The 26,774-nt window shown below is 37.1% G+C and overlaps 1 protein-coding gene across 6 annotated transcripts in view; it reads right to left on the bottom strand.

Annotated features, from left to right (window-relative positions):
* USP32 (ubiquitin specific peptidase 32) overlaps positions 1-26,774 on the bottom strand; it is a 214,187-nt gene that overhangs the window by 11,365 nt on the left and 176,048 nt on the right. For 4 of the 6 annotated variants that reach the window (XM_028109328.2, XM_028109332.2, XM_028109330.2 and 1 more), the window contains 13 exons: positions 25,750-25,909; positions 21,971-22,125; positions 20,999-21,080; positions 19,866-19,940; positions 19,247-19,385; positions 18,885-18,990; positions 17,194-17,367; positions 16,300-16,474; positions 15,228-15,379; positions 13,359-13,470; positions 12,105-12,316; positions 4,722-4,906; positions 1,002-1,088 (listed from right to left, as the gene is read on the bottom strand). In XM_028109328.2, coding sequence (XP_027965129.1) covers positions 1,002-1,088; positions 4,722-4,906; positions 12,105-12,316; positions 13,359-13,470; positions 15,228-15,379; positions 16,300-16,474; positions 17,194-17,367; positions 18,885-18,990; positions 19,247-19,385; positions 19,866-19,940; positions 20,999-21,080; positions 21,971-22,125; positions 25,750-25,909 — 1,814 coding nt within the window. The remainder of the gene's footprint in view (positions 1-1,001; positions 1,089-4,721; positions 4,907-12,104; positions 12,317-13,358; positions 13,471-15,227; positions 15,380-16,299; positions 16,475-17,193; positions 17,368-18,884; positions 18,991-19,246; positions 19,386-19,865; positions 19,941-20,998; positions 21,081-21,970; positions 22,126-25,749; positions 25,910-26,774) is intronic. The other 2 variants (XM_028109329.2, XM_028109333.2) reach the window with 1 other exon arrangement.

Genomic DNA, 26,774 nt, shown 5'->3' with positions numbered 1-26,774 from the left:
TCAGATATATTCTCCCTTTCTACTCCACTTTCTTTCTTGGGTTCACAGTCTGTCATGGGCCTCTAACTTAAGACTGATCAATGCATGAATATATATTAGTAATTATTATTATTTCAGGGAAGCATGCCTATCACTTCTCATGTCTCTGTTTTTTCAAAGCACTTGACAGCCATTTTTAGTCCACATGAGTATGTGGACTTTATGGCAAGTAAATGACATGGAAATTGGACATTTGAGATAATACACGGGTAAGAAAATTCTAAATTTAGTTATTTAATGCTCTGAGGTAGGATAACTCATCTGATATAACAATGCCTATTTCTTTGTTTGTAAAAGTGATATGCTAAGTCTATTACAGTTTTCTGAAGGCTGACTTCAGTACTCAGGTATTTTCCAAGGTGCAACAGTAATGACCAATAAATCTCCATAATTCTTCTAAAAATAAAAAACAGATTTCCAGGAAAGTCTAGTAAGTAGACTATGTTTCACTGGACTCAGAACTGCTAAACTGATTTATATTTAAAGAGCAGAAAGTATAAAATAATAAATGTTGATCATAAACTATGAATTTGATGAGTATCATAGAGTTTATAGAACCACCTAAGACTCAAGAGCAAACCTAAGTTATAGACCTCATAATAAGGAAAAGATGAATCAATAATTCCTAAGTTTATTCTAAGCTTCTCATTATTCAATATTACTTCTTTTTTTTTTTAAGATTTTACTTATTTATTTGACAGAGACACAGCGAGAGAGGGAACACAAGCAGGGGGAGTGAGAGATGGAGAAGCAGGCTTCCCGCGGAGCAGGGAGCCTGATGCGGGGCCCGATCCCAGGACCCTGGGATCATGACCTGAGCTGAAGGCAGACACTTAACAACTGAGCCACCCAGGCACCCCATATTCAATATTACTTCTAAAAACTGGAAACCTTATGAAAAAGGTATAATATCTGAAGTTGCAATTCTACTAAAATTTTTCTTTTGCAGAAGATCACTTTACCTATACCATGGGCACCAAGCACAGGAGTTTCCATCTTTCTGCACAACTCGTAGAGTGAAGGGATATTGATAGCCCATACTGTCATCACTGAAACAGAACATAAACCAAAGAGTATAAAAAAACATTTCTGATTTGAGGTCTCAACTCCTTTTCATTTTCTCTTGAAGTAACCCAAGGCAGGGACATCTGTCATAGCAGTATGCTCATGGTGATGGTTCAATGCTGGTTATCTTAACCCATAAGCAGCAGCCAGCCCTGTACTAAACACACTCAGGGCTCCCATGCTGTATCCCTGCATACAGAAGGGTAGACAGACTAGACTGCCAGATGTCTCTAAGAGAGTCCATGTGGTCCACGCAAATTTTATAAGATAAGCAAATCATGAAATCAAATACCAATTATCCTTCAGTCCTAATTCTATCATAAGATTTAATTCACACTAAACAAGTAATTAGACCTTTCTATGACAAGAACATTGACACAGCACAGAAGGCTGAAACGTCATAATGGTTTTTTAGAAGAGTCGACTAACTATATATTTAGAAGTTTTCTTTAATCAGAATCCTGATGTGGTACATGAGTTACCCCTTTTCCCTGCTTTAACTACTCAAAGCTATAAGGTACATAACATTTTTATTTATTTATTTTTTTTAAAGATTTATCCATTTGACAGAGAGAGAGAGACAGCGAGAGAGGGAACACAAGCAGGGGGAGTAGGAGAGGGAGAAGCAGGCTTCCTGCAGAGCAGGCAGCCCCATGTGGGGCTTGATCCCAGAACCCTGGGATCATGACCTGAGCCAGAGGCGGGTGCTTAATGACTGAGCCACCCAGGCGCCCCAGTAACATTTTTAGAGTAATGTCTTTTAACTGCAAAACAGTCTTGAATTCTCCAACTTAAAAAAATATTTATTCATCCTTGCCCCAATAAGAAGCAATACAGGGCAGCACATCTGGCAATTGGCAGTGGCTATTACATGGTTGCTGAAGGTAATGAAACCATGATAAGGACTTCACCACCTCCAAAAACCTCCGTTCCAAATATCCTACTTTGCAACAACCATCTCCTATCCTTTTAAATCACTTATTCAAGTATCACTACTTTAACAATTATTTGACCAAAGAGAAATTTATTTATTTCTTAAAAAGATTTTATTTATTAGAGAGAGAGAGCAGGGGCAGAGGAAGAGGGAGGAGACTCCCTGCTGAGCCGAGAGCCTGACACGGGGCCTCGATCCCAGGACCCTGGAATCGTGACCTGAGCCGAAGGTAAGACACTTAACCAACTGAGCTACCCAGGCCCCCAAGACCAAAGAGAAATTTCTAGTCACTGCCCTCAAATCCTCACTTTTCCTCCTTGTCCACTGTCCCTCAAAATCATCTTTTATATAGATCCTCAATTCCAGGAATTTGTCCATCTAATGTAAACATTCAAATTTACTGACATTAACACTCACAAAAAGAGAGAACTGTACAGTGAACCCCCATGTATTTGTCACCCAGCTATAACAATCACCAATCCTTGGTCACATCTATTTCATCTATCCCCTGGATTCTTTCATTCCATTAAAAAAAAAACTATGGTAAAATATACATAAAATTTACCATTTAACCATTTTTAAGTATACAATTCGGTGGCATTAAGTACGTTCACAATGCTGTGCAACCATCACCACCATCCATCTCCAGAAATTTTTCATCTTCCCAAACAGAAACTGTGTACCCATCAAGCAATAATAATTCCCCTGCACCTCTCCTCCCAAACCCTGGTAACCCCTAATCTACTTTCTGTCTATGAATTGCTACTTGAGATATCTTTTAAAAGTGAAATCCCATAGTATTTGTCCTTTTGTGTCTGGTTTATTTCACTTAGTATAATGTTTCTTTTTTTTTTTTTTAAAGATTTTATTTATTTATTTGAGAGAATGAGAGATAGAGAGCACGAGAGGGAAGAGAGTCAGAGGGAGAAGCAGACTCCCCGCTGAGCAGGGAGCCCGATGCGGGACTCCATCCCGGGGCTCCAGGATCATGACCTGAGCCGAAGGCAGTCGCTTAACCGACTGAGCCACCCAGGCGCCCCTAGTATAATGTTTCTGAGGTTCATCTATGTTATAGTGGGTATTGGAACTTCATTCCTTTTTATGGTTAATGAACCCTCCGTTGTATGGATATACCACATATTGTTTATCCATTTGTCTGTTGATGAACATTTGGGTTATTAGCCTCTTGGCTATTGTGACCCACTAATTATTCTGAAGGAAATTGGAGGCATTTTACCATTTTCATTCATAAATATTTCAGCGTGCTTTCTCTTATTATTTCTTTATTGCCTGTAGAAGCACTTTCTCTTTTACCTGTTCTAACCTCCATGCCTTCATCTACACCACTCTACCAAAACAGCTTTTGCAAAGGTCACAAAGACTGCCATTTTATCAAGTCCAGTGGTCAGTTCCCACTGGCTGTTCCTTCTCAATCTCACTTGTCATTTTTCAACCTCTAAACGTTGGAATGGATCAGGAATTAGACTGTGGGTATCTTCTCTATATAACTCTTACTCTCTAAATGATATCATCTGGTCTCAGGGCTTTAAATACCAACTATTTGCTGATGACACCTGTGTCCATCTTCAGCAAAGGACACTTCAGTCTATTTCCCACTTGAAAATATAACCTACATCTTGAATTTAACTTGATTCCTGTCATCTCTTGCCCAAACCTGCTCCTTCCTCAGTTTTCCTCATTTCATTAAATGTTAAGACCATTCATAAACAATTGCTCAGGCTGAAAACCAAGCTTGGATTCCTCTTTCCCTCATACTCCATATCCAATTCATTAGCAAGCCCTGGGAAAAGTCCTCATTTGGAAGTCTTTCAATTCAGTCCGACTTTCCTTCAAATTTAATCCTGCCTTACTGTCATTTTTACTAAACACAACATTCCTCAACTAAATTGCTTATCTATTATTTGCAGTTTTCCTTTAAGATTTATCCTCAAGCCTTATCGTCGGCATCAAAAAACCCCATAACATAACCTACCAGCAAAGACAGCTTCTATTCAGTTAACACAGAAGCTGAACTCTCACTTGCACCACGACAACGAGATAATAAACTGCAATTCAGTTCAGATATAAATAAGGCATCATGATCCTAACAATTATTAGAAATAAACACATTTACTAATCCAACAGAACACTGGTAGGAGGAATGGAAAGAAAACAGAAGACATTTATTTTCTTTACCTAGACTTACGAAATTATTCTGTGTTAAACTGACATGGTATGGAAATAATCCAACTAAATCATTTGTTATGGCATGGGAATTTTTTAGAGTTCATGTATAGAAATGCACACTATTGTTCCCATCCTCAATTTCAGAGGGTTGAGAGGATACAAATTTCCTGGTGAATTCATACTCTCTAATTTTGCAATAACAAAAGTCAAGGATATTACCTGAAGGATTTAAAGCATTAGCAGGAGGGGTTTTAGGTAAGAGATTAGAGAATGAAAGGATTATTAGACACTAGAATGTCTAGGTGATAAAAGGAAGCTGTATAGTCTCTCCTACTCAAAAGATGAAACCAAATGGTTGAATTATATGCTCTCTGGGTGGTTCTTAAACAAGTGATTAACCTAACATGGAATGTATCCTATGTATCACACAGAATTCATAGAAATTCTTCTTCTTGAGTTTGGAAACCACAGGTCTAGACTGATCCCCTAAACTCACCAATCCTGAGCATGGTTACTGGCTTCCTGAGGTGGAAGTGGGCTGGCTAATCGAGACACTTGAATCCAAACCGCATCATACAAGTCCTTCTTCCGGGTATGCACCGTACATGGAACAATCAGTGGCATTCCAAAGAGGCTGGGGCGATTCTTCTGAGATGAAAGGAAATACAGTTCTGTCCTCATCTGTATGTACAAACAAGAGAAGAGAGGACTGAGAAGACAGGCCTTTGATTCCTCCCTTTCATTCTTCTAAGACGGCCAATAACAGACATTGTTATCATTTTCAAATTAGTCACTACCACACCTCCATTTATTGACAGAACCATCTTTCCCTCATATGAAGAGAATGATTATTTAAAGTGGAGTCACTGAAAGGCTGAGGTATTGCCAGCTTCAGAGCTGCTATCAAACATAGGTTTTCAACATTTAATATTTTCAAACTAGTTTTTTCTGATAAATATTTCTCACACACACTGATTCATATGTAAAAACCAGTAATAGTTTCATAGCTCAAGGCTTTTAAAAGCAATTAAAATCCTTTCTCTAGAAAGTATGCCAGTAAACCAAAACTCCCTCCAAATGCGATTTTCTAATAAGGTGTTGACAGCTGCTGTTAGAGCATAATTCTCAAACTTTTGGAAAGGTACAAAACCCAGTCATTTAATGCTGTAAACACTTATGCACCTTCCTAAAAGTAGCTGAGTGACGTTAGTCTTTTTTTGTTTTTTAATTACATGATAGAATAAAAGTAAGGTACACTTTAAAAATATTTGATTTTAGTATGTTAAGGAGATTTTTATGATATTCCTTAATATAGAGATACTGCACAGAAGTAGCTTAGAAATGGCTGCTTAATAAAACAAAAGTTTAGGGGTGCCTGGGTGGCTCACTTGGTTAAGCGACTGCCTTCGGCTCAGGTCATGATCCGGGGTCCTGGGATCGAGTCCCATATAGGGCTCCCCCTGCTCTGCGGGGAGCCTGCTTCTCCCCTCTGCCTCTGCCTGTCACTCCCCCCGCTTGTGCTCTCTCTCTGTGTCAAATAAATAAAATCTTAAAAAAACAAATAAATAAAACAAAAGTTTAATGTAATAGAAAGGTTGGTTGGAGTTCAGGATTACTCAAAAAAGCTGCCAAGCACTTGGGACATTTAATTCTTTAAGGCTGGTCTCTGTGTAGTAGTTAGAGAAGCTAAATCAACAACTTAAAAACTCACTAAGGGTTATCTAGTTTCTAGGTGAAAAGACTTCAGATTCTCAAGCATTTTATCTTGCCATTATTCATTTTTTAATTAAAAATTTTAAAAAGATTTTGATTTTATTTTTTTAAAGATTTTATTTATTTATTTGACAAAGAGAGAGAGAGAGAGCGCACAAACATGCGGAGCAGCAGACAGAAGGAGAGGGAGAAGAAAGCTCCCCGCTGAGCAGGGAGCCCGATGCAGGACTCGATCCCAGGACTCCGGGATCATGACCTGAGCCAAAGGCAGTCGCTTAATCAACTGAGCAACCCAGGTGCCCCTAAAAGATTTTATTTTTAAGTAAACTCTACATCCAACGTGGAGTCAAACTTACAAACCCCGAGATCAAGAGTCGCACGCTCCACTAACTGTGCCAGCCAGGCACCCCTTGCCATTATTTATTTAAGCTTAGTTAAATACATGATTCTAAGACCCCATTTCATGTGTTGATGTTCTTACAAGACTCATAGAAGTTGGGATGCCTGGATGGCTCAGTCGGTTAAGCATCTGCCTTTGGCTCAGGTCATGATCCCAGGGTCCTGGGATAGAACCCCACGTAGGGCTCCCTGCTCAGCAGGGAGCCTGCTTCTCCCTCTCCCTCTGCCCCTCCCCCCTGCTTGTGAACTCTCTCCCAAATAAAATCTTAAAAAAAAAAACCTCACAGAAATGTGGATAGAATTCAGAACTATTTTAAATTCAGAACAACTGTTTTTTAAAAATCTAAAAATGTAAAAAAAAATCTAAAAACGTAGACTAGTTTTTCTTAAACTTCTACTATTTTTCCACTCCAACTCTAAGCAGATGACTTATTTTACGAAATGAGACTAAGTGAGATCACCTAAGCAATGATCTCTTTCCTCTACTCTCCTCAGTGTATCTCTTTTCTAAACCCACACAAAATTTTCATCCTCTTGAAGGTAACTTCTCGCAGTACCGTGGGGAGAGTCTGCTCAGTTCCATAGGGATAATGCTCCCACTTTCCTAAACCAGAAATTCTCCCTTTGCTCTCTCCTAACAACTTTTCCTCTCAGCTGAAAAAACTCATTGGACCTGACTGTGCAAAGAACTTGCTCCGTTTCTTTACTAGGTTACACTGTGAAACTGTAGTTTTCACTCTGACTTCTCTAGCCCATGTAAACCACTTCTTTTTTCTTTTAAATTGACTTGCCCTTTAGTTGTCATGTCAATACCGTTTTTCTATTTCTCTCTCTATTTTCTGAATACTGCTTATGTTGCCTTGCCTTAATCCTATTCTTTTTCTACCTTGTAGAAGGAAATAGGAAAAAAAAACTTTCAAAGTAACTCAACCATGATACCAAGAAGGTGGCAGGGAAAATGAAGAAATGGTAAATTCAAGTACTTCAAGTACTTTGAAAGAAGAAATTAAAGGGCATAGTGATATACTGAATATAGGGTTTTAGAAGAAAAGGGGGAAAAATCTAAGAACACTCCCAGCCTTTAGCTTTAGCGTGGAAGAATAATGCTGCCTTTCACAGAAATAATGGGAAAAGGAACCTGACTTGAGACAGACAGATGGTAAAATCAAATTTAGGCATTCCCAAAGCAGCTGCCTAGATCATGAAGGAAACTGGAAACAGGGAACTAGTTAAAAGGTGAAAATTAAGAGCTAACAATGTGGCTTTATGGTCCAATAATTATGAAAACCTGTACATAATGCTTTAGCACTTACCAAGCAATTATGTAACATATACATGATAATTGAAGAGAGCTGTTTTCTAAGAAAGACTGAAAAAAAGTACATCAGAGTTCTTAATTTATGATGTGATAACACTTGGTAAAAAAAGACAGGGAAATGCATGGATCAATTATTTTAGCTGATGGGACCAGTTGGAGCTGTGCTTAAAGACAATTCCAAGTCACAAGTGGATCCCTTAATTCTCTGTCTACTCATACAATCCTGTCTAGAACATGGTCCACAGAATGTTATCCATATGGTCAGAAACTCACTTTAAGTCAAGAGTTATTAATTCAAAGGGGGAGAAAAGTACATTTTATTTTATTTTTTTTAAGATTTTATTTGAGAGAGAGAATGAGAGATAGAGAGCACGAGAGGGAAGAGGGTCAGAGGGAGAAGCAGACCCCCCTGCTGAGCAGGGAGCCTGATGTGTCCCCCCGGGACTCCGGGATCATGACCTGAGCCGAAGGCAGTCGCTTAACCGACCGAGCCACCCAGGCGCCCGAGAAAAGTACATTTTAAAGAATTATCAGAAAGCAAAGGGCTGTATTATTACCACTCAGGTCAAGACAGAATACAGCCAGCACTCCAAAAGCCTCCCTATGCTTCCTCCCAATCACAAATTCTTTCTCCCTTCTAAAGTTAACAGTTTTAGGGCACCTGCGTGGCTCAGTCGGTTAAGTGTCTGACTCTTGATTTTGGCTCAGGTCATGGTCTCAGGGTCGTGAGGTCGAGCCCCATGTTGGGCTCCGCGCTGGGTGTGGAGGCTGCTTGGGATTCTCTCTTCTTCTCCCTCCACCCCCGCTGCCCTGCTCATGCACTTTCTCTAAATAAATAAATAAGTAAATAAAAATTAAAAGGAAAGTTACCAGTTTTTCTGAATTTTATGGTAGTCACTTCCTTGCTTTGTATAATTTTGTAGCCGATGCATAAAAAACAATTCCATTTTCCCTGTTTCTAAAGTTTTTGTTTAAAAAAATCATATAATTTATATTTTGTGTCTGGCTTCTTTCCCACAATATTATGTTTATGAGATTCATATATGTTGAATATAACTCTAAATCCATTCATTTTCATTGCTGTATAATATTCTATGGATATGTCTCAACTTGTTATCCCTTCTACTACTAACGGACATTTATTTATTTATTTATTTATTTATTTTTTTAAAGATTTTATTTATTTATTTGAGAGAGAGAGAATGAGAGATAGAGAGCACGAGAAGGAAGAGGGTCAGAGGGAGAAGCAGACTCCCTGCTGAGCAGGGAGCCCAATGTGGGACTCGATCCCGGGACTCCAGGATCATGACCTGAGCTGAAGGCAGTCGCTTAACCAACTGAGCCACCCAGGCGCCTGGACATTTATTTTTTTTAAGATTTATTTATTTTAGAGAGAGAGCAAGAGCGAGCAAGGGCGAGAGGGGCGAGGGGCAGAAGAAGAGGGAGGGAATCTCAAGCAGACTCTCCGCTGAGCACGGAGCCTGATGCGGGGCTCAATCTCACAACCCTGAGATCATGACCTGACCTGAAATCAAGAGTCCAACGCTTAACCAACTGAGACACCTAGGTGCACCAACTAATGGGCATTTAATGTTTTCATTTTTTCATTTTCAGCTTTGGGTTATAGATAATGCTGTTATCTGAATGAATATTCTTCTACACTCCTGGTACACATATGTCTCTTTTTAGATGCTTAAAAAGGATAATTATCTTTAACTAGGTAACTATTTTCTAAAAGAGCTATATTAATTTATACTCTTATTAACAGTGTATGAGAATCCCTGTTGCTCAAATATCCTTATCAACAGTCAATCTGTTTAGTCTTAGCTCTTCTGGCAACGTGACTTTAATTTGCATTTCCCTGGTTAGAAGTGTGGCTGATCACTTTTTCATGTGGTTACTGGCTATTGGATATCCTTTCTGTGAAGTGCCTGTTTAAGTATCAACCATTTTTTATGTTTTTTTTCTTAATGATTTACATGAGTCCTTTGTATTTTCTGGATTGAGCCCTTTGGCGGTTATAGATGTTGCAAATATCTTCTATTCCAAGGCTTGCCTTTCTACTCTCTTAATGGTGTCTTTTTTTTTTTTTAAAGATTTTTTTATTTCTTTATTTGACAGAGAGAGAGAGCAGAAGCAGGGGGAGAGGCAGAGGCAGAGGCAGAGGGAGAAGCAGACTCCCCGTGGAGCAGGGAGCCCAACATGGGGCTTGATCCCAGGACCCTGGAATCATGACCTGAGCCGAAGGCAGCTGCTTAATTGACTGAGCCCCCCAGGCGCCCCTTAATGGTGTCTTTTGATGGAACTAAAGTTCTTAATTTTAATGATATCCAATTTATTAATCTTTTCCTTTATGGTTAGTGCTTTTTTTTAAAGATTTTTATTTATTTATTTGAGAGAGCGGGAATGAAAGAGAGAGAGAGAGCACATGAGAGGGGGGAGGGTCGGAGGGAGAAGCAGACTCCCCGCTGAGCGGGGAGCCTGATGCGGGACTCGATCCCGGGACTCCAGGATCATGACCTGAGCCGAAGGCAGTTGCTTAACCGACTGAGCCACCCAGGCGCCCTATGGTTAGTGCTTTTTGTGTCCTATTTAAGCAGTCTTTCCCTACGTCAAGGTCACAAATGTTATTCACCTTTATCATCTTCGGGGGGTTGTTTTATTGTTTTGCTTTCACATATATTCTATAGTCCACCTGGAATTGAACACTGTGTGATGAGAGAGGGAGATGCCAAGTTTCATATGGCTATCCAATTATCTCATCACCATTTACTGAGAAAATTGTCTTTTCTCTCACTGATCTGCAATGCCATCTTTGTCATAAAACAAGTGTTCATACATTTGTGAACCTGTTTCTGGGCCCTCTATTCTAATCCATTGGTCTACTTGCCTTTTTTCACAATATCACAATGTCTTAAGTATGTAGTGTTATAAAATTGTAATATCTGGTAGCTCAATTCCTCGTGTTTTGTTCTTCTTCAAGAGTGTCTTGGTTATTCTGGTGCTTTGTACTTCCACTTTTCTTTTTTTTTTTTTTTACTTTTTAAGTAAGCTCTAGGCCCAACATGGGGCTTAAACTCAAGACCCCAAGATCAAGAGTTGCATGCTCTACCGACTGAGCCAACCAGGCACCCCTGTACTTCCATTTTAGAATCAGCTTATCAAGTTATACATACACAATCACCCACACACAGAGTTAGCATTTTCATTGGGATTGTGCAGTGAATCTGTAGGTCAGTTTGTGGAGAACTGATATCTTTGAAATATTGGGTCTTCTAATCCATGAACGTGGTCTAATCCTTCAAATATTTGAGTCTTCTTTAATTTTTGTCAATATTTTATTGTTTTCCATATAGATGCCTTATATATCTGTTGTAGTTTATTTCTAGGTACTTAATTTTTTTCATACTATGACAAACAATATCTGTAGTGGATTGAATGGTGGCTCCCTGAAAGGTATGTCCACATCCTAACCCTCAGAACTTGTGAATGTGACTTTATTTGGCAAAATCGTTTTTGCAGATGTAATTAAGTAGAGGATCTTGAGGTTGAGATATCCTGGATTATCTGGATGGCCCCTACATCTAATGATAAGTGCTCTTATCAGTAAGTTATCAGTAAAAAAGCAAAGGGAGAAGGAGAAGACCATGCAAAGAAGGAGGCAGAGACTGGAGTTACCAGCTAAGAAATGCCTATGGAAGCTGGAAGAGGCAAGGAAGGATTCTCCTCTAAAGCCTTTGGAAGGAGCACGGCCCTGTTGATTTCAGATGTCTTGATTTTAGACTTCCAGCCTTTAGAAATATGTATGAAAGAATAAATTTCTGTTGTTTTAATCCACCAAATTTGTGCTAATTTTTTACAGCAGTCCTATGAAACAACTTGTTTTACCCAAGAACACACTTGTTTCTCTCCAACCAACCAAACCAATCTCCAAAGGTATCCACACTTAATGGCAGCGAAGGTGTACATGTCTACATGAACATAGGAGACACAAACTTTTAAAAGAAAGTAGTGTTCTGGGTGCCTGGGTGGCTCAGATGGTTAAACGTCTGCCTTCAGCTCAGGTCATGATGAGAGGGCCCGTCCAGGGATCGAGCCCCGCATCAGGCTCCACGCCTGCTTCTCCCTCTCCCTCTACTGTTTCCCCTGCTTGTGCTCTCTCGCTCTCTCTGTCAAATAAATAAATAAAATCTTTAAAAAAATAAAAAAATAAAAGAAAGTAGTATTCAGATGTACCAGCTATCCTGTTGCTGTTTAATATGAGTGAGGAATGTCATTTCATACATAGGCCAGCATGTGTGATACCAAATCCCAGCTCTGATCACTTACACTATCATACATAATATATTGAAAGTGAACAAAATGAAGATGCTTCAAAGACAGAAAGTGGCTATGTTTCACATAGGACACTGGCAAGACCAGCAGTAACTTGCTTAGCATTAAACTAACCATTTTTCGGTGGACTGCAATGATGTAGCCTGTAAAGGAATTGTCAGGAAGAGATGGCATATGACCATTCACCATTCCATTTGTGAAGTTTTTCTCAGTTCCACATGGCACAACAGTGTTTGGCATTCCATTGGGTATGAATATTGGTCGGGGCAAGTCCCCATTGGTGGTTAGAGTGAACATTCCATTTGTAGATGGGGAAGAGGAGAAATCTACAAATTCAAAGATAAGGATAGCATCATAAGCTTGTGGTGCCTTCATCTTTGCTCTTTCCTCAAATAATGTGGGGACTCTGACCACTGTAGTACAGTCTCTTTTAGCAAAGGACAGGGAGAAATCATAGTTCAAATAGTAATTCTAGATTGATTAGAAGATTTTAATTTCAGATTTTACTTCTATAACTCACACTTAAGACTAAATGACAAAGCAAGAATAATTGCTGGAAAGTTTTCTGAATAGTATAAGTAAAATTTTTGTAAGAACCTTTATCAGCACTATATTGTTACATGCAGTTTTCTTTTTCCTCTCTACAAATTCATTTCTCCATTCTCTTAAAAATGTTTAGTTGAATACAGTAGTCTCTAGCTAGATGTTGCCTTTTTTTTTAACTTTACACAGATTTCCCATATACCCTAGGTCTCCACAACTGCAAAGCCTTCCCCATTAGCAACACCCCCCCCAACCAAAGTAATATATTTGTTACAAATGATGATGAAAGATACTTTTTAAATTTAAAATAAAAATGCAATTTTTTCAGTCTCAACAGTGCTCAACACTCCATGTGACTAGTGGATATTCTATTAGATGCAAAAGGTTATAGGATAGACAAACAATACTATATGGTCAAAAAGACTCAGATAACCATATCAAATCACATGCAATATTAGATAAACAGTAATTCTTCTTTTGTTTTTCTTTCCCACCCTAATCCTAAAGAGATTACTTTTTAGTTGTGTTTATTATTTTGTTTTCTGATAGTATATATCTCTTATGCCATCTGTTGACATGTTAGTGTCACGTAAAAAGAATTAAGAGATCTGAATTCCAGTGGCAGATTTAGTTAAGCATCTACTTGTCACTTACACTGCCTGAATTTTAGGCTCCTTGTCTAAAAAATGAGGAATTTGAGCCAAATGATCACCAAGGTTTCCATCAGGCTCCAAAATTCTTTTGCCCAAATATCCTTAGCCCAAACAAATATAAACCCAATATTTAAAGCTAAAATCAAAAGAAGGAGCTCTAGTTCTACCTTACCTGTCTGTATTGGACTAGAAGCTGAAATCGGAGATCCAGGAATGGGGATTTCAAATGCACACAAAAATCCACTTACTGAGAGTCGTACTTTTTGGTTGTCCTGAGGGAAATTCTACAGAAAAAGAGGTAAGATGAGCAGGGGGAAATGTTTCAGGTAAAATGGAAAATCATCACTCTGATACATACAAGCTCATGTCTTCGATGCTTCCACCAATAAAACAAATAAGATGACTGAATAATTTTTATCAAACAACTAAAAGATGAAAGCTTGATATACTGACTGAAAACTAACCTGACAAAACCGTTATCCCTTTCCATAGGAAAGAAGTATATTGTGTGTAACTGGCTCCTTAAGTTTTGTCCCTCGTTTCAAGCATCTAAACCCCAACCTCAGAGAGTTCTTACCTTTGCTTTACACATGAGAAAAACATCAATTAGGTGAGTTTGTTTAGAAACCCCAAAGATAAATATTAATAATACCAATGGTAGGAGCTCAATTCAGGGTAGGTAACATATTATTTTATTAGAAAATTTTTTAAACTTATTTTATTTAAATTCAATTAGCGGGGGCGCCTGGGTGGCTCAGTCGTTAAGCGTCTGCCTTGGGCTCAGGTCATGATCTCAGGGTCCTGGGATCAAGCCCCGCATTGGGCTCCCAGCTCGGCGGGAAGCCTGCTTCTCCCTCTCCCATTCCCCCTGCTTGTGTTCCCTCTCTCGCTGTCTCTGTCAAATAAATAAGATCTTTAATAAAATAAAATTCAATTAGTGTATCATTAGTTTCAGATGTACAGTTCAGTTATTCATCCAGTGCTCATTGCATCACTTGCCCTCCTTAATGCCCAATACCCAGTTACTCCATCCCTCCCCATCCCTCCCCATGTAAATTTATTTATTTTTTTGTTTCAAATTTTTTAAAAATTCTAGTTAGTTAACATATGGTGTAATATTAGTTTTAGGCAATATACTTGTTAAACTGCTTATTTTTGTAGCTGGTATGCAGGAAGAAGTGACCTACGTCAATTTGTCTTTGCTCTCTAACTTCTTAAGAGTATTGAAAGGCCAGGTGTATATATTCATAAAGAAACAGTAAAAGCACACATTTATAAATATGTATAAAGTTTTAACCTAGGAAGAATTCTAGTGAGCGTGGTAATATAGAAGAGCTGCAGGGGCGCCTGGGTAGCTCAGTCGTTAAGCGTCTGCTTTCGGCTCACGTCATGATCCCAGGGTCCTGGGATCGAGCCCCACATCAGGCTCCCTGCTCCGCGGGAAGCCTGCTTCTCCCTCTCCCACTCCCCCTGCTTGTGTTCCCTCTCTCGCTGTGTCTCTCTCTGTCAAATAAATAAATAAAATCTTAAAAAAAAAAAAAAGAAGAGCTGTAAAGTGTAGCACCAGTAGTCAATAGGGGAATTCTATACTGTAGTGACATAGCTCCATACAGATAGCACTGGACTCATACATTCCCCTTCTTTAAAAATGCCGCTATCATTATTACTTCTTTATGCTGGCAGATAACCCTTTTTAAAGCTTCTGGGATGGGAAACTTGAGAAATTTTTTTGTGTCTTTGTTGTTACTAGTATCTCCTTCAGTCATTAATTGATAAAACTGTGATTTTTTTTTATTTAAAAGATTTATTTTATTTATCTGAGAGAGAGAGCGGTGGGGGGGAGAGTAGAGGGAGAAGCAGACTCCCCACTGAGCACAGAGGTGGATGCAGGGCTTGATTCCAGGACCCCGAGATCATGACCTGAGCCGAAATCAAGAGTTAGCCAGCCGCTCAATCGACTGAGCCATCCAGGAGTCCCGAGAAAACTGTGATCTTTGAAGGATGGAATCAAGGGTTTCTTAGAAAGAATAGTTAATATTACCTTTATGTTGGAACCATGTACTTCTGCAAGAAGGATTTGTTCTGATTTAAGCCCACAGAGATCGCTCAGCTGTTTTTTTAATCCCGTGTACTTTTCATCCATATTCAGTCGTAGTCCATATCGTACAGGGGTAGTACCATCCAGCTTAATAACTAGTAAAGAAAAAACATCTTTTATCAGTAAAATGCAGGTTTCTTTGAAAGCTTTCCTGTGTGTGTGTGTGTGTGTGTGTGTGTGTGTGTGTGTGAGAGAGAGAGAGAGAGAGAGAAAGAGAGAGAGAGACTTGGAAATAGCAAACATTTCAGTCTAGAATTTTTTTTTTGAAGATTTTATTATTTATTTGAGAGAGAGGGATAGAACATGAGCAGGGGGAACAGCAGAGGGAGAGAGAGAAGCAGAGTCCCTGCTGAGCAGGGAGCCCAATGTGGGACTCCATCCCAGGACCCTGGGATCATGACCTGAGCTGAAGACAGACACTTAACCGACTAAGCTACCCAGGCGCCCCTCAGTCTAGAATTTTTGTTTTATTTGTAAACTACAATAGATAGTACTCGGGGATGATATTGAATGAAATCATTATTATTTTTTTTAAAGATTATTTATTTATTTATTAAAGAGAGAGAGAGACAGCGAGAGATGGAACACAAGAAGGGGGAATGGGAGAGGGACAAGCAGGCTTCCTGCTAAGCAGGAAGCCTGACACGGGGCTCGATCCCAGGACCCTGGGACCATGACCTGAGCCAAAGGCAGACGCTTAACGACTGAGCCACCCAGGCACCCGAAATCATTATTTTTTGATGTTCATCTGCTACAGAAGTGTGAATGGCTTTGCAAGATTGTAAAGAGTTTCTGGTATGTTTGAAACAACAGAGGAATCAATGGGTACAAGGCTTGGACCTATATTCCAGGTCTTTCAAACTTCAACTTATGCCTAAAATTAGATTGCTAGATTATAACATGCTGGCCAATTTTTATGAGAATGCATTATAAAGAAATGACTATACTTACAAATTCGGGTTACCTGAATAAGGTAAAAGACACTGAAGTAATTTTTCAGAACTTTGTGACCTACCTGTTATTTCTAAGTGCATATAACTGTCCATTGGGAGTGGTAAAGACAAAAAATTGAAAGGGTCAAATCGGACACTTATATGCCCACATGTCTTGCATCTGACTTGGGACCTCAGCTGCCCATGGAACAAATCCACAACAATTGATCTATTCCTTCTCAGATGGTTGTCCCAGGCCTAGCAAGGAAAAAGATTAGAGAAATTTTTTCCCCCAAAATTCAAAAGATAATTATTTCTACACAAATTCAAATAAATTGGCTAAATCTGTTAGGTTTAAATGTCAAGAATATAATCCTCTGAAACTAATATAACATTGTGTATCAACTATACCCCAATAAAAAAAAGAACATAATCCTTAAACTTCATTTAAAATACGGAAGCTCTCTGCCTGTAAATTTACAATGCAGTATGTAATTTAAAATGTACCACCTACTGAGATAGTACAGAAAACCAGTTCTTGAATGGAATGTGATTCTTTCTGTTCAACCTATATGATATTAAATACAGATGGAAAATCCTATTTTTTTGTTCTTATCATTGTGACAATGATGAGTATTAAAGTTCTTTATCCATTAAAAGGCAGATAAAACATGCCTATTGGTCACTGTACACATTATTTTAGCAATTATGGGGACTCCAAGTTCTACTGAATAATTATTCCTACATTCTTTCCCAAAAGTTTACAATGTAAAAAGGCAACATTTTAAAACTTGCATTAAAGATGCTTTGTTTTGGTGTTACTGAACAAGAATTAAACAGAGAAATATAAATTCCTTCACTTCCACAGTACAATTCTGATCATAGAATAGTTTAGCTAGCATTTACGTTGTGCAACACACATTTATGGCCAGAACATTTGATCTACTGCTTACATTAGAAATTCAAAACTGACAAACCTCTGCAGCTACTTCCCAGTCTGGTCGGCCATCGCTGTCCTTCAGTTCCACATATGGCTTCTCATGGACTCGGTTGAGATCCTCATGAAGACCATCCAAGAGAAAAGCCAGAAGTTCTTGGGAGTCTTGTTGCTGGAACCCATTAAACCTGGGAGCATATTTTGCTATGGTCCACTACAAATATAACAGGAATCAAACTCATTATTTGCTACCCCATAAAATTTGGAATGAACATGCCCCATCATTCATTCAGAGGCATTATGAGAAGGTAAACAGTATTTAGTCTGCCTTGATTTCAGCAAATATATTTTGAATAATCACGAAATCTTTCTAGTCTTAATCTCAAATGACAAAGAAAAAAAGGTATTTTGGCCAATACTGTGTCCCAGTTCAGTATCATATAAGCAAACAGTTCTTTAGGTACACAGATATTATTTAAGACAGGTAGGACACAAATATTAAAATAGCTTTTGCTCTCATTGAAAAAGTTCCTGTTACAGTTTTTTTTACAGTTAACTCTTCTAGTCTTGTATCCTAACTTTTATTGTTAGAGGCAGAATAGCCTTGTGTTTAACTGTGAGGACTTACTAACTAGCTTATAATCTTGGGCAAGCTGTTTAACTGCCCTGAGCCTTAGTTTCCTAAGCCATAAAATGAGGATAATAATATTGCTTTACATTTTAGGATTATTTAGAAGATTAAATGAGTTAATACACATAAAGTAATAGTGCTTGGAAGTGGTTAAGTAGTCAAAGTTTTAGTTATTATGATTAATTTTTAATCTAAAAAGTTTTTGTGTTGTTTTTAAAGATAAAAAATAATCCTAAAAAATAATAATCCTAACTTTACTACATATAATATAAAATTTGTATCCATGAATTTCAGTAATATACATTCTTTCTGCTTTTTATTTTTAATTAAATTAATTATTTTTAAATTAGGCTCCATGCCCAGCGTGGAGCCCAATGTGGGGGTTAAACTCCATCACTGTGAGATCAAGACCTGAGTTGAGAGAGCTGGATGCTTAATCGACTGAGACACCCAGGTGCCCCTCTTGCTGCTTTTTAAAATTCTGTAGGTGGGGGACCTGGATAGCTCAGTCGGTTAAGCATCTGTCTTCAGCTTGGGTCACGATCCCAGGGTCCTGGGATTGAACCCCACATTGGGCTCCCTGCTCAGCGGGGAGCCTGCTTCTCCCTCTCCCTCTCCCTCTGCTTGCCACTCCCCCTGCTTGTCCTCTCTGGCCCTCTCTCTCTCTGTCAAATAAATAAATAAAATCTTAAAAAACAATTCTATAGATAGAACTAATTATCTTAGTAATGTTAAAAATGTATGAGTATCATTTACTATGCTCAGAGGTATACCCTGCAGTTAAAATATCGCTAACAGTAAAGGACTAACAAAGGAAGATTTACTATGTATACATATATTTGATAAATTAGTAAACTGAATGACATCCCAAATTTAGACTATGACTTTGATCATTTCCTAACACTACACCTATAGCAGCATTTTACATATATTTGAGCAAGTAAAAATATTTGACACCTAGTTTATGTCTCATGAAAGATCTAAAACACATTAGTTAAACTAAAGCTAAAAAGCTAAACATAAAAAGCAGGTAGAAAAAAATCAGTTACTTAAACAACTGCTTAGGACTTAATACATTTGTATTATTTTAATCTGCTTACCCGAAGCTTTAATGGGGCAACATTCTTCTGAGTTCCACTCCAAAGTTCCTGTACTAAATCCCCATAGCATTTAGCCATATGCCCCTTCATACCAATGGGATTTGTCCTAGAAGTTAGAGAGGAAAATCTGTTACCAAAGGTTCTCAAAAATCACAATCACATGGGCATAGAAATGTCTAGCATCTATTTTCTCACATCAAAATTTCTTTTTAAAACAAGAGAAGTATCCCTTGCCCCTTATTTCATACTAAATAGGGCAAATAAGATAAGTCTTTTCTCCCCCGGGGTGAAGAAAGAGATTTAAGTGATAGTGGGTTCATATCAAAGTCATAAAGAGAGGGTAATGAACCAAGAAGTACTACCTGTTGAGTTCATAAAGATGTCTCCCTGAGATAAAATACTGTGTCAGTGGCTGTGTGTTACTAACACACTGGATGCTTGAGTTCATGAAGCAAGTGTTTCCCAGGTTACTCAGACCAGTGGCTCCTTTTTCTGTGGGAACTGGAACAAACAATTATGAGAAGGAAGCCTAACTATAGTAAGATGTCGCAGGCAGATCAGTTACTTGTATTTGATGCAATGATTTTTATAATTTTTTTTAATCAGCTAAATGGAGCTAATACTTCTTTATCTGGTCTTGTAATGCCGAAGTAGAGAAGGTTTTTATAGACAGTCACTGGCAATCATGATAATCCAAGCTCATTTGTAATCTAAAACTAGCAAAGATTCTCTTTAACTAGTGCTAAGATAGTTTTTTACAATTCAAACAATCCTCTCCAGTGTATTATGTCTTTAAAAATATATAAATTATTTAATTGCAAGGTTAGAAAAAAAAAATTGTGATACTCCAGGAAAAAGAAAAAGGGGTCCTAATCAATTTTGAACTAGAAAGCCAGAAGTTGTTAACACTTCAATAGCTGAGAAAGAAAAAAAGAATAATTTTAAGATAATCTCTTTAGAAATAATTAACCAGAGACTTACCCTTGTGTCTATCTATTTTACTACTGTTTGCTATAAAGGACATTTCCTCAGGCCAACTCATATCTTTGTTGCGAACTGGAAAGACAGAGAGAAGAACGTGTTAATTTCTTATCCATTCAAATCACACCCACTCAATTGCTTCTGTTTAAAAAAAAAAAATTTCTTGTTTCTAAATCAGAAACTGAAAAAAAAATTGAGTTAATTTTAGTAATTGATTCTGAAACCATTCCAATTCTTTATATTGGGGACTTCATAGCCACTTGATTAGAATTCATTAGTAAGCTATTCCCTCAATTACCAACCTGAATTATAATTATACTCAAACATCTATAGAAGTAATTAAAGCTCTTAAACTTAATGCATTAGAATTATCACAATTCCTTCTTAAATTATGACAACTGTTAGAATAATCTATTTTATTTATTTTTTCAACTTTTTAAAATTTTATTATGTTATGTTAATCACCATACATTACATCATTAGTTTTTGATGTAGTGTTCCGTGATTCATTGTTTGCATATAACACCCAGTGCTCCATTCAATACATGAGAGACTATGGACTGAGAAACAAACTGAGGGTTCTAGAGGGGAGGGGGGTGGGGGGATGGGTTAGCCTGGTGATGGGTATTAAAGAGGGCGGGTATTGAATGGAGCACTGGGTGTTATAATCTATTTATTTTAATACAAAGGCAGTCTGCAGTGTTTCCAAAAATCTTGAAGGGAAAAGATACATTTTTAAGTTTACAGTGACATGTCCATGTCAGTGTGTAAATCTATGTGTGGCGAGTGACCAGCGTTTGATGACTAATGAAAGCCTCTGCCACTAACTATGCCAGAAAGTTAGTTTTCTTACTCAAACTCAAAAAGGCAGGTTGAAATTTTATAAATTTATAACTGAATTCACTTGTTTCTACCCAATGTTTCTATTCCTTGCCAACCAATGAATGCAGACATATTTTTCTTTTAAAGCAATCTAGACAGTATGTAGGATTACATAAGAGCTTAATGGTTTTTCTTTACTATAAAGAATATAATGATCAAATAATAGAAAAATTATAAAACAGATTATTAGTAACTAAATCTTTAAATTCTTTCCCTAAAACCTAATATAGATGCATGCTTCCATCTTATACCTTCAATAACCAGATGCTGCTCATCTTGGATTTTCAAATATTCCAATCTATGATCCTCATCATCCAGAAGAGTAAGGTAATTCTGTGTATGGAGGAGGAAATGATTTTGTTAATTTGATTACTAAACTAAACTTGAAAAGGAAATAAAAATGAATGATAATTAAAACAATTAAACATGTCCTTGTATTTCCATAACTCATGTGACAGATATTTTGCATATTATAGTTGTTCATAAATATTTATAATTTAGGTGGCAAAATGAGAGAAAAACAATGTCTGCTTTATAAACAAATACTTTATGCTCTAAAACAAAATTATAACAGAATTTTGGGGAGATCAGAAGACTCATCACACACCAACCCAAAATTCATTGAGATTTAGATTTTCTGAAGCACTTGTACAAAAGAAATTTTCTTTAGTATCTAGTATGAAATTCAGTAAACATGCTTATGATCAAGATGAAACTTACCAGGAACCAAAAATATAAAATCAAAGTCCTACAGTAGAATTACATGTTTTTGTTTGTGCTCACAAAACTAAGTTATTTAATTCTAAGGGAGATACTATTATGTATGAGAAAATTGAGACAGTTAAGTGACTTGCTCTGGATTATACAAGTAAACAAGTGGTAGGGCCAGGATTTAATCCCTGGCAGCGTGGCTCCAGGAACAGTGCTCTTAACTATTATACTATACTGCCTCTCAATGGTGATCACAGGAAGATATAAAGAGGGAACAATGGAATAGAGAACAGGTTAAAACTGCATATCTTATGATCCAATTTCAGAGTATAATCTGAAAACATACTGCATGTGTTAGGAAGAATATATAACCAATTAATAGCACTACCTCTGAGGAGGATGGGAGACAGGGGTCAGAGAATGAGAATGAAGAATTTTCACTATATACTTTTGTACTGTTTGGATCTTTTTCAGCATGTGTACAAGTCACCTTACAACAGGAAATGACTTACCTCACTGTTGTAGAGCCACAGGCGCATATCTTCCTCTTTGATGCGTAGCCTTTGAGACAGATATTCATGAATTTCCTTGATGGTCTGCATTCGACTAAAACAGCCTGTATAGGCTAAGACCCGCTTTAATGGTGCATTCGGAGAAGGTACATTTCCTATGGTCAAGGTAATCATAGTAAGGAAAAAGGTAGATGTAAAAAAAAAAAAAAAGCACCCCATTCAGCAATGACTGTTTTAGGAAGTAATGATGAGAAATGAGAATTATAGGCTTAATAATTTTATAAATTAAGAAGCTTTAAAATTAAGATAGGAGACCAGCTGTGTTAAGTTCAAAGCCCTTAACTTTGGAAGGAAGAGCAACAAAACCAGAAGCCCAAGTAACAGGTAGTATTTGGATCCCAAGAGGAGTGGCAAATATCAACAACAGACACGGTATCTTGGCTGCCCTCAGCAGGGTCACACTCAATAGCAAAATCAATATTCAATGTAAGAATGGGGAAGATCATATGGGACTGGATTTGAATTCCACAGATAATTGGATTCACTAAAAAGAATTCCACAGAAAATTGAATTCATTAAAAAGAAAACCACTGGCCCAAAATGGGATCACTTATGTTAAAGCTCTAAGTCAGTAAACTAAGACTTATTAATACTTGACCTAACTGCAGTTTCAAACCCCTAGAAATGTATCCTTTAACCGGTCAACATGGGAATTTCTTCGTCAGTACTAGGAAATTTATTGATAGACCCTACTATTCCCTTTAAAAGGGAGACCTTGCTTAAAACAATGGAATCTTTGTGAAGAGTTTCCTTTTTTCCACTCCCTCTCTACCTAACACTTTTTTTCCTTTTTTCTGTAGCTCTTGGGAGCACCCCTCTACTTGCTAGAAGGGACGTTGCCAGATTCATAAATCAATTAATAAAGCCAATTAGATCTTTCAAATTTACTTGGTTGAATTTTTGTTATTTAACAACGTGACCCACTTTCTTAAAATAAATTGTCTTTGAATTACTAATCCCATCACTCCCAGTAATTAAGTGCCCCAAATACCAGGCACAGAAGTACAATTACACAAGAAACTTTTACTTAAAATTCTAAATAGGCAGAGACTCTACAATGGCCAGAGTTTAAAGTGAAACCAAGAACGTTCCCATGACAAAAAAAATTGCCCCGCTGAAAAGGCAGGAGGCAGGAAAACCATATAACCTGCCTGCAAAATAAGATGACAGCAGAAATGATCGTGAATTGCAAGAGGGCTCAAGAAACAAAAAGAATGGTAATAAGGGGAAAGAGAGATAAGTGAAGAAAGAATATATCAAGTTTAACCACCTACTTCAAAAGAGAAGGGGGATGAAGCAACAAGAGATTATGGAAGTCAAAAACAGGTTGCTAATACAATTAACTAAACCTTGGTTTACTATTCAGCCAAAAACCCGGGCAAGAGCTGTAGCTTAAAATGGTCCTCTCTAGCTATAGTAGGTTATAGTTTACCGAGCAACCCCAAACAAAAATAAACATAGCATATCAATATAATCCATCTAGGGTACAATTATACATGCCAGGTAATTTTCTACCCGTCCAAAGGAGACTCAGCTTTTTTCCTCTTATTAAATGCCTTTGAATCTTCACCTACTAAACAAAGCAGAGAAAAGTATTGGTATCATCTGCTTTTTTTATTTTTAAAGATTTTATTTATTTGACAGAGACAGACACAGTGAAAGAGGGAACACAAGCAAGGGGAGTGGGAGAGGGAGAAGCAGACTCCCCACTGAGCAGGGATTCTGACAGATGAGCAGGGATTCTGACAGACGTGGGGCTTGATCCCAGGACCCTGGGATCATGACCTGAGCCGAAGGCAGACGCTTAACAACTGAGCCACCCAGGCGCTCCTATCATCCGCTTTTTAAAGAGCTTGCAAAAAGAATTCACTCACCTCAAACAGGCTGAAAAACCATATGAGAAACAAAGACCCTGTAGCCTTATCTGTCACAAGGCTATGTTTAAGTCACTGTTAACTGTGTCACAGTTTGTACACCCATCACTTCAGAAGTAATAAAAGAGTCTAGTAAACAGCCCTAATACACTGAGTAATGAGAAAGATGAAAAATAAGTTATGGCAGAACAAAACCCAACCATGATCAATTTTTAAACCTAGCAAATAGACTAGCAAATATTTTACTATCAGATAGCAAGCAAAGGATAATTCTTAACAGAAAATAAAAGAACAAAATTTTCCAATTATACATCAGAGGATTAGTTATAAGATTACAGCAAGAAAGCGTATTTTCATAAACTTCAAAACGATTAATGATTGATTTCAGAATTAATTAGTAAGGAATAAAATTTCAAATTAAGAATAAATTTGGAGCATAACTACCCAGTTCAAGGATTTAGAAGCATTTGCAAGTATAGTGTCCAAGTCAATTTCTCTTGTTGTAAGCCACATAAGAAATTTATTTGAATTCTAGACAGTTTTTATAGCATAGCTCATTAAGCAGGCAGCCACTTATTACACATAATTTTGTGTTTTTGAATAGCACTAACAAATCTAGTGGAATTTACAGAAGCAGCAAAAATCTAGGATCAGCACAAGAGTTACAAAGAGTACTTACTAAAAGCGCAACAACACATCTTGCTTCTCATGTTATCTTTCAAAGAGAATTGAGAAAGATATATGCTATGGGTGCCATGGAAGCAAGGTGAATATTTTTATTCAATGGAAAATTAAATTAAGAATGTTTCATAGTGATTCTATTTCACTGCTCCTCGATTTTGACATTTTCCCAAGTTTGGTCAGGCAGAAGCCAATGCTTTGCTATAATTCTTACCAAACAATATGTGTAAGAATATCCAATATCTTATGTGAATATAACCTTTAAGGAAGACAAACTATTTGATTTCAAAGGAGGAATGGTGCTCATAGGGTTGGTTTGGGTTCAAAGGTAGTTCTTGCATCCTAAGTTATATTAATAACATTCTGGCATTGTTACACAAAGTAAGACTTTGTGTAAATGTATAACTCATTATTTCTGCTGAAGAACAATGTCAAATATTTGCAAAGCAAAAGCACAGAGCAAGTCCTGCCTGTCAATAAAATTTAACCTCACAAAGAAATCAAAGGGAACTTTCTGCATGTAATACATTAAAATGGGAACTTATATGTCATTTTGATAGGCTTGATGTTTTTTTCTTTAAATTTTTATTGTTATGTTAATCACCATATATTACCTCATTAGTTTTTGATGTAGTGTTCCATGATTCATTGCTAGGCTTGATGTTTTTCAAAGCAAATGTGCCATTTTAATTTTCAAAAATATATTCTTCACTTTATATTATCTGTCTCTTATAAAGACTCCTTGGACCAAGCATGAGAAATGTATCATGTTTTGCCAAAAGAGTCCCCCAAAACACCAACAAATAAACAGAAATATGATATTGTGAAAGAAATTACTTTTCAGATATTTGAGTGGAGTTGAAAAGACCAGTCAGTCATTGACTGGCAGATTCTAACTTAGGACAAATAATTTATAATGGCTTCTTTTCTTTGTATGCTTACAAACCAGAAAAGGAAACAATTCTCAGTTTGATGATGAGACTTTGCCACTACCCCATCTAGTCTTGCGCATGACCATAGATCTAAGCCCCACAGATGATTTACTGATTCTGTATGAAAGTAGATGGGAATATGTGTTAGTACAGTGGCACCAGACTTTGAGCAACTTGGTTGTTTTTGTTTTTGAAAGAGATGTATGGTATTCTTGCTGCATTCTTAAGTTACCTCTTGGTAAATGCTGAGGAAACATTCTCAGGCTCATCATACCCATATTCACCCAGATGTTAGACTGCTGTGTCCGAGTGGCAGGCTGCTGTCTTAGAAAGAGAAGATATCGAGGAAATAACTCCAGCTCTGGGATTTCTGTCTTGCTATTCTTGATCACCTATTGTTATAAAAGATATAATGTGATCACTATAAAAGAAACAAAACGTCATTTTTTACCGAATTTCTGAGATTTATTTTTAAACTAAAATGTTCAATAGGTTCACTACCTATGTTAGATTACAAAGATTCATAGATTTAAATTACATGGGTTTAAATACTCTCAGGCTCCTGGTCCTAAACCTATCTTCCAAGATTAGAACTCCTGGTGATTATTTTCTCCTCTTTTATTTAAAAGCAAGTAACAGTGAAATTAAGGGGAAAAATCCTAAATATTATCTATAATTCTATTCCCTTCACACTATAATTCTTTTCACTTTTACATACTTCATGTATATAAATGATGTCCTTTAAGGGACAAATTCTTAGGTCTGGAGTTGTTAAGTCAAAAAGTATGGAAGGCCATATCATTAACTATCTAAGTTATTTTGCCAGCCAAAGTGTAGCAATTTATAATATTCTCAGAAATTTATGAACATATTTATCATAAAACCTTATCAGTGGACATCATTTGAAAATACCCTGTTTCTTTAACACATATAAAGAATATTATAAATTTGCTTAAAATTTTATTTCTTATATTAGTAGTAAGGATAAAAATGTTTTCATATAAAAATTTGCTATGTTCTACTGTAACTGGTTTGCTCAATATATTTTTGTCTATGATAAAGACAATTACAGTGGGTGAACGAAATTGAGATTCATGTTGAAACAGGATTTTTCAGTAACCCCCTCCAATAATGTGCTTGCCAGCCCAAAGACACAGGAAAACATTTCATTATAAAAATACTGCTCCAAGAGTTTTAAGAGTAGAACATTATCAATTTAGTATTCCAAAAGGATAGCAGGATTAACATACTTTAAAA

The sequence above is a fragment of the Eumetopias jubatus genome, unplaced genomic scaffold (genome assembly GCF_037043125.1).
Source record: "Eumetopias jubatus isolate StellerSeaLion01/CBP00866 unplaced genomic scaffold, mEumJub1_p1.0 scaffold_10, whole genome shotgun sequence".
Taxonomy (NCBI): domain Eukaryota; kingdom Metazoa; phylum Chordata; class Mammalia; order Carnivora; family Otariidae; genus Eumetopias; species Eumetopias jubatus.
This window is presented reverse-complemented; position numbering and strand designations above follow the sequence as displayed.